This window comes from Cervus canadensis, chromosome 28 (assembly GCF_019320065.1).
Source record: "Cervus canadensis isolate Bull #8, Minnesota chromosome 28, ASM1932006v1, whole genome shotgun sequence".
Classification (NCBI taxonomy): domain Eukaryota; kingdom Metazoa; phylum Chordata; class Mammalia; order Artiodactyla; family Cervidae; genus Cervus; species Cervus canadensis.
In genome coordinates, this window is record NC_057413.1 from 6,754,297 (window position 1) to 6,763,051 (window position 8,755).

General features: G+C 41.8%; 1 protein-coding gene across 1 annotated transcript in view; it reads left to right on the top strand.

Annotated features, from left to right (window-relative positions):
* SYCP2L (synaptonemal complex protein 2 like) overlaps window positions 1–7,616 on the top strand; it is a 53,663-nt gene extending 46,047 nt beyond the window's left edge. Inside the window, exons 28-31 of the mRNA XM_043450392.1 lie at window positions 683–774; window positions 969–1,068; window positions 1,174–1,232; window positions 7,269–7,616. Coding sequence (XP_043306327.1) covers window positions 683–774; window positions 969–1,068; window positions 1,174–1,232; window positions 7,269–7,323 — 306 coding nt within the window. The 3' untranslated portion in view covers window positions 7,324–7,616. The remainder of the gene's footprint in view (window positions 1–682; window positions 775–968; window positions 1,069–1,173; window positions 1,233–7,268) is intronic.
* The last annotated feature ends 1,139 nt before the right edge of the window (window positions 7,617–8,755 follow it).

An 8,755-nucleotide genomic window follows, 5' to 3' on the forward strand; every position in this document is an offset into this window, starting at 1 on the left:
TTGCTATCGTGGGACCAGATGGACCTTATGGAAAGGCTTTGGGTTTTGTTGATTGCAGTCTCAGAAAACTGGACAAGCAGGAAGCAATGATTTGGTCGCAGTGACAGACACGGAAGGGGCCAGGGGACCACCTGGATGAGAGAGGCGTCTGGGACGGAGAGGAAGGTGGTCTGTGGGTGGGTGGCCAGCTGACCAGGGCAAATCTTTGGGACACCACACATGCAGGCGGTCATAGAACCTTGTCTGCAAAAGGAACTTTGAAACCATTTGCATCCCCTCCCTTTCCCTACTGTTTATAAATCCCTAAGGAATTATTTGTTGTGAAAAATACTTATGGTCTCACCCTAACATATATTCATTGAACTAACTTGAAAGATCTCCAGTCTTTTTTTCTGCAATACTAATGTAAGCTGAATTATAATGGAAATTTGTTCATGATACTCAATATGTGTATCAATGGCATGAATATAAGTTTTCCTGTTTTAGCTTATTGTCCCTTATTGATATCAAACCTGAGGTAATAAAATATGAAATGTGTAGCATGGTGTCTTATTACAGTGCTTTAGTGATGATGTTTGCTGTGACTATTACGTGCGGGCAGCATCTTTTTAATACGAAGCATATACCCAATTTATGTAGTTCTGTTTAACCCGGATGTGCTCATTTTGTTGTTATGGTTTAGCTTAGGTACAGAAGGAGCCCACTTTATTCCAGAAATGCAAAGGAAGTACCAGATTGCCTGATAGAACTTCTAAACCAGATACATCATCGCAGGTAAGTGTCGGGTTTCAACACAAGTTTATGGAATTGTAGTCCCTCAAAGCAACATTTCCAAGGGGAAAGGAGATGTATATTCTTAGGACAAGAAACATCTAGAGAAAAATATGGAGTATCTCTGCAATAAGATTAGGAATGTCTTTGTCATATCCGGCGGTCCGGTGAAGTTTGTTGCTCTTGTTTTTTCTCAGACTGAATAAACTAGAACAGTTTCACAGCTTTGTTCTCCAAGAGCTGAGCAATCTTGACAAGGATATCGACGTTCTCCAACACCTTGAGGACGATGTTCTGGTAAGTTCTTTTTGTTTGGAACGTTCTCTGTGACTTAACAGGATGTGTTCTGGCATAGAAAAACTGTCAACCACTTCAACCAACCCACCTCTTATTCAATTTTAGGAATTTTGGGGGAAGCAGTCGGCTGACCTGAAATCGTTCTGTGAACTCCAGCTGCAGAGGTATTTTGTTTTTTTTTTTAAACAAGTGTCTTTTCTAGAAGTATCTTCGTTGAAGTAGGAGGTCTTTAGCTAAAGCATGAGTGGTTGATGTTGGTAAAACCTTACTTAGGTAACTAATTAGCTGCATCTTTCCTAACCAGCCGCTTCTTGGGACTCCCTGGGCATAGAGCATGGCTTATGATACCGATCAAGACGTATACATTTTGAAAAGCACAAACAGGATCATCCAAACTTCTTTTTTTTTTTTGGATACATATTGTTTTCTTTTTAAGCAAGATTTTTAAAATTAAAATAGATTCTGAGAAAAATATCGAGGTTTCTGAGTGAACAGTTGCTTTTCGGTTAAACTGAACTGTGTACTTAATAGAATATATTCTACCCACCTTATATACGGGGTATATGTGTACTTTTTTATTTTTAAATTTTATTTACTTACGTAGTTTATTTTTGGCTGCGCTGGGTCTTCGTCGCTGCCCCAGTTTCTCTAGTTGCGGCGAGGGCAGGCTGCTTTCCTTGTGGTGGGCAGGCTTTCTCATCGCAGTGGCTTTCCTGTTGCAGAGCAGGGGCTCTAGGCATGCGGGCTTCCATAGCTGCCGTGTGCAGGCTCAGTAGTTGTGATGCATGGACTCAGTTGCCCCCGAGGTATGTGGGATCTTCCCGGACCAGGGATTGAACCTGTGTCCCCTGCATTGGCAGGCGGATTCTTAACCCCTGGACCACCAGGAAAGTCCATTTTTAAACATGTATGTATACATTTTAAAACAACACGTGGGATTATCTTGCCGCGTGTTCCTCTCACTGGTTAGTCCGTCTCCATTCTGAGGCTGCTGCTTCTGTCCACTTGGAATAGTTTCCTCTTTCTAGAGGGGAGGAAGTGGGCAAGTGGATAGTGAAGTCCTTTACTCTGGTGCTTCTGTCCCGGGAAGAATTCTAGTGTGTTTGTCTTTCTCGAATCAAAAGGGATCCCTATATAAATGTATACTAGCCAAAGCCTTCTCTATCATATAAGAATAAGCTTTTATCATGGAAATCTGTCATGTGGTTTCAAAAAGGATATTATTCTGATCATATCGTGTATTTCAAACCAGAACAAAAACTGTCAATGTTTGAATTAGCCATTCTACTGTTTTCTCAGTTAATATAAGGAATAATATTGACAGTATAGCCTCTAGATTTTCAAAGTTCTTTCAAACACACCTCTCACCCCGTGTACCATTCATTATACATGGTGATAGTGGATATCCATTTAAAATCTCTTCACTAAATGCCCATGGTTGTTAAGAATGGTTCTCAAGCTGGTTGGAATTAAGACCTCTCAACACTTTTAAAATTTATTGAGGATCCCCAGAAAGCTTTGGCTTTGTAAGTTCTGTCTGTGAATATGTTCCACATTAAAAATTGAGACTGAGTTTTTTTTTTTTTTAAATAGTTTATTTATTGTCATGTAGGAAATATTCTGAGACAGTGTTTGAAATGTGTTTATTTAAAAAGAACAGTAATTATTGTTGTATGGCAGAAACCAGCACAATATGGTAAAGCAGTTTTCCTTCAATTAAAAATAAGTAGATTTAAAAAATTAAAAGAACAGTAATAAATGTTTACATATAGATATAAATAACAGATTTTTATGAAAAATAGACTTCTCAAAATAAGAACTATGAGAAGATTAGTGTTGTTTTATGCTTTTGCAGATCTCTCTAATGTCTGGCTTAATCAGCTCAGTCGCTCAGTCGTGTCTGATTCTTTGTGACCCCATAGACTGCAGCACACCAGGCCTCCCTGTCCATCACCAGCTCTTGGAGTTTACTCAAACTCATGTCCATCGACTCAGTGCTGCCATCCAACCATCTCATCCTCTGTCATCCCCTTCTCCTCCTGCCTTCAATCTTTCCCAGCATCAGGGTCTTTTCAGATGAGTCAGTTCTTTGCATCAGGTGGCCAAAGTTTTGGAGCTTGAGCTTCAGCATCAGTCCTTCCAATGAATATTCAGGACTGATCTCCTTTAGGATGGACTGGTTGTATCTCCTTGCAGTCCAAGGGACTCTCAAGAGTCTTCTCTAACACCACAGTTCAAAAGCATCAATTCTTTGGCACTCAGCTTCCTTTATAGTCCAACTTTCACATCCATACATGACCACTGGAAAAACCATAGCTTTGACTAGACGGACCTTTGTTGGCAAAGTAATGTCTCTGCTTTTTAATATGCTGTCTAGGTTGGTCATAGCTTTTCTTCCAAGGAGCAAGCATCTTTTAATTTCATAACTTCAGTCACCATCTGCAGTGATTTTGGAGCCCAAGAAAATAAAGTCTGTCACTATTTCCATTGTTTCCCCATCTATTTGCTATGAAGTGATGGGACCGGATGCCATGATCTTAGTTTTCTGAATGTTGAGTTTTAAGCCAGCTCTTTCACTTTCCTCAAGAAGCTCCTCAGTTCCTCTTCTCTTTCTCTCATAAGGGTGGTGTCATCTGCATATCTGAGGTTTATTGATATTTCTCCCAGCAATCTTCATTTCAGCTTGTGCTTCATCCAGCCTGGAATTTCTCATGATGTACTCTGCATATAAGTTAAATAAGCAGGGTGACAATATACAGCCTTGACGTACTCCTTTTCCTATTTGGAACCAGTCTGCTGTTCCATGTCCAGTTCTAACTGTTGCTTCTTGACCTGTGTACAGATTTCTCAGGAGGCAGGTCAGGTGGTCTGGTTTTCCATCTCTTTAAGAATCTTGCACAATTTGTGGTGATCCACACAGTCTGGCTAAATAAGGGACTTTTTCTATCTGCTTCTGAATTCCATCCATCGTGACATCACACATCAGGTAGCCTCTGGAAAACTCCACTGAACGTTTGTAGAGAGTGTAGGAATGAAGGAAGCAAATTTTGTGCTAGTTTTCATCACAGTATTACCAGAATAGTTTTGACCTCACAGAATCTTTGAAAACTTAGACATCCCAAAGGCTCACACTTTGGGAACTGCTGGTAGTGATGTGTGCGTGCGTGCATGCGTGTGTGTGTGTGTGTAGACTGGGAAAGTTCTGCTTTTACTGGTGGAGGGAGAAGGAGAAGGGTGTGGCTGGATCTTAAAGGCTGGATGTGAGACGTACATTAGATTTGTGGTTTCAGCATCTGAACGGAGCTGTCGAGTGGGTAACCGGATATTCAAGACTGAAACTCACGGTGGAGGGTCTGACAGCGAGACAGGATGCGTTGACTTAGGAACCAGTTACAGAGATAAGTTGTTCCAGGACAGAATTCTCTGGCTGCTCCAGGGTGCTGAAGTTTGATAAGGGAGAGGAAGCCAGCAGAAGAGGGCGAGAGGATTATGCAAGGAGGGGGTGGTGTTACAGAGGATGAGAAGATGTGTGCCCATGCATATGTAGTGAGAGGTCTGGATTCTAGGAGATTCTCATTAAAATGTCAACCATGGTTATTTCTGTGTGGTGACATTTTAGGTGACTTGACTTTTCTAACTCAGGCTGTTCTGTATTTTTGGATTTAGTGCAAGATATAAATGACTTTGGGTTTCCCTGGTGGCTAAGATGGTAAGGAGTCCACCTGCACTGCAGGAGACCTGGATTTGATCCCTGGGTCAGGAAGATTCCCCTGGAGCAGGGAATGGCAACCCACTCCCGTACTTTTGCCTGGAGAATTCCATGGAGCAGTCTGGCGGGCTACAGTCCATAGAGTCACAAAGAGTTGGACACAACTGAGCTACTAACATTTTCACTTTAATAAATGACTCTTGTGTAATAAACTCAAACAACATAACATTTCATCAAGTAAGTGAATTTTCCTCTCTCCCTAGCCTGCCTTCCTTTTTATGATCCAGAGAGAACTATCTCTTTACTGTTTGGTATATATTCTTCTTGATTTTTTTCTGTTTCAGTTCAGTTCAGTTGCTCAGTTGTGTCCAGCTCTTTGTGACCCCATGGACTGCAGCACGCTAGGCTTCCCTGTCCATCACCAACTCCCAGAGATTGCTCAAACTCATGTCCATTGAGTTGGTGATGCCATCCAACCATCTCATCCTCTATTGTCCCCTTTTCCTCCCGCCTTCAGTCTTTCCCAGCATCAGGGTCTTTTCAGATGAGTTAGTTCTTTGCATCAGGTGGCCAGAGTATTGGAGTTTCAGCTTCAGCGTCAGTCCTTCCAGGGAATATTCATGACTGATTTCCTTTAGGATAGACTGGTTGGATCTCCTTGCAGTCCAAGGGACTCGCAAGAGTCTTCTCCAACACCACAGTTCAAAAGCATCAATTCTTCGGTGCTCAGCTATGTTCCTTTGTTTACATAAGAATATATACAAATGTCTTGATAAGTTTCAGTATGTATATTTTAAGTAACATAAATGAGATATTAAATTTTATGTGCATTGCTCTTCCTTTGCTCTCTCAGTAACAGAAGTAGGATTTCTTTCCAAGTCAGTAATAAGGATCTGCTAATTTTTAAAATAACTGTAGCTATTCTAGCTTATGGGTCTGTTACACTTTCACAGTTGATTTCCTGTTGATGAGCATTCAGATTATTTTAAATTATCACAAATAAATCTTAGTGAATAGCCTTGTAACTGTATCTTGAATGACTTTTGGTATCAGGGAAACATTACTGTTTTATTTGGGGAAAACAAAAATAACAAAATCTCCAAGTCAAACTAGTACTAAAAGAGGATATGGATAAAAGCCTAATCTGGGCTAAGAATATTAGAATTCCAGCCCTAGTGGGGAATTGGATCTAATGCGAGTTAAATGTATGTGTTGCGATCAGTTATGTATAGGAGAAATCAGGCTCCAGCAGCTGAACCAAATAGAGGTTTTGTTTGAACTCTGTGAGCAGTAGCCAGAGGGATTTTGTCCAAGGCTGGTGCTGCGCTCAGTCGTGTCTGACTCTTTGAGACCCCCACAGACTATAGCCCACCAGGCACCTCTGTCCATGGGATTCTCCAGGGCAAGAATACTGGAGTGGGTTGCCATTTCCTTCTCCAGGGGATCTTCCCAACCCAAGGATCAAACCTGCATCTCCTGTGTCTCCTGCCTTGCAGGTAGATTCTTCACGGGCTGCGTCATCAGGGAAGCCCATGGAAGGCTGGTACGGCAGCGTTAATGCCAGTTAGGGACGCAGGTTCTTTTCGCTTCCTACTCTGTTGTCTTTCCTTGGCTTCGGGCTTCATGGTCACAGAACCGCAGCTCTACCTCCAAGCACGTCTGCTTTCCATGCAGGGAGGGGCAGATGGTGAAGGATTTGGTAAAAGACGTGTGCCAGTAGAATCTATCTCCTCTTTTAAAAATTAGGGAAACAGTTTTCATGGAAGTCGAATCAGTAGACTTTTGTCTCCCTCTTATTGGCCAGAACCGAATCACATGAAGCTTGCTAGTTACGAGGGGATCTGGGGCTGCAGATTTAAACTGAGCTTGTTACTGTCTTCCTGCAAAGTGGGGTTCTGTTAATAAGGAGAAAGGGGAGCATAGATGTTGAATAGGTAACCAGCGATGTCTGTCATGCCTGAATTAAATTGTATGTGCTGAACACAGGAGAAGATTGAGAAATAAATCACAGATGCGATTCTGTCTGTTCTCAATGAGCACGCGCCCTAGTGTTCGCTTTAGGATGGGAGAGTCTGGTCCCTACCCACCTCTTGATTTGTGAGCCTCCAACGGGACTCAATCTGCTTATTGACAATGTGCATTTTCCCAAAAGCCAGACCAGCCACTTTATCTGGTCCTCCCCCCAAGAAATAGCTGTCTTTTCTCCAAAACACCAAAGGAAAAAACAATAACATCATGCATTAGACTGTGGAGAGACAATACGTGTGCCTTGAAAGCAGCACATGTTTAAGAGATTTTTGAGAGTGACTTTGACCCCGGGCAGTTCCCTCCAGTGCAGTGAGCTTAGCTCCCAGTGGAGCTGGATATCTGGGTTAGGGAGGTAGCCGATGACAGAGAGTGACGTTCAGGTTGGCTCCCTGAGCTCTAGGGGCCAGGAGGGGAGATCGTTCGGGCTTCACTAACCGCTCTCCTCCTGTTCCCTTTCCACCAGCCTGAGCCACGGGAAGGAGATAAAGCAGCCTCCGGCCACATGCGCGGTGCCTTAGTGCTCTGTGCCCACTCACAGCAAACGGAATTCCTGAGACCTGCCAAGTCTGGGTAGACTGTAATATGTTGGTCGTTTGTCCATTTGTTCACAAAGGTTTACCTTTTGTATTTAAATTTGGTCAGAAAATAAGACATTCAGGATGTTTAGCAACTTGGAGTGATGTTGCCTTTTTTTTTTTTTTAAAGTAAAATTGATTTTTATTTGAGAAGTGTCTTCAAGTTATTTGGAGAAGGGAAACCTCAGCATCTGTGTATATATACTACTAAGCATGTCTCTTTAAGGGAGAGCTTACTTTGGGATGAAAATAGCTCGGATGAAAATGGTGTTGTATTTTGAAATAGTTATTCTTCTGTTGATTGGCAGATATTCTGTTTTCTCTGGAACTTTAACAAAACTTCCAGCTCTAGCAGAGGAGAAATATTCATCTTTTGATAATTACTAAATGCTCTATAATAAAGTCTGGTGCGTGGAGTTGTATATACAGCTGACTGGGTTTATTTTAGAAAAGTGAAACCTACATAAGTTAAGCGCATCTATAAAGTACATGCTTGGATAACTACAGTTAAAGACTGTACACTGAACGCCAGATTATACATTATATAATTGTTATATAATATAGCTTAGTTATAGTTTAATATGCCTAACGCAGTCTTTATAACCCCAATTTGTCGTTTTTCTTAAATTTTTTAATGAGCTATGTTTTAGTATACTGTAAGCTATAAGAGTATCAGAGCACTTATTTAATAGCTTCTTTTTGTAAGATGTGATTAACATTTAAATTAGTAGACTTTGAGTAAAGCGGATTACCCTCCATAAAGTGGGTGGGCATCGCCTAATCAGTTGAAGACCTTAAAAGTCAAGATGGGCTTCCCCGATGACTCAGCCTGTGAAGAATCTGCCTGCAAGGCAGGAGACACAGGAGATGCAGGTTTGATCCTTGGTTGGGAAGATCCCCTGGAGAAGGAAATGGCAACCCACTCCAGAAAGAAGCGATTCTGTTTCAAGATTACTGCCTAGAAACCCTGCCTGAGTTTCCATCTGATGGCCAGCCCTGCAGATTTCACACTGGCCAGCTCCCACACTTTTGGGAGCCAGTTGCTGAATGATATCTCCCTCTCTCTCTTTATATACAATTTATATGTGTATATGTTATATATGGGCTTTCCTGGTGGCTCAGATGGTAAAGCTTCTGTCTGCAATGCAGGATACCTGGGTTCGATCCCTGGGTTGGGAAGATCCCCTGGAGAAGGAAATGGCAGCCCACTTCAGTATTCTTGCCTGGAAAATCCCATGGACGGCAGAGCCTGGTAGGCTACCTGCCATGGGGTCACAAAGAGTCGGACACGACTGAGCAACTTCACTTTCACATGTTATATATATATATGTATATGTTATATACACATATAAATTGTATATCACAATATTTATAT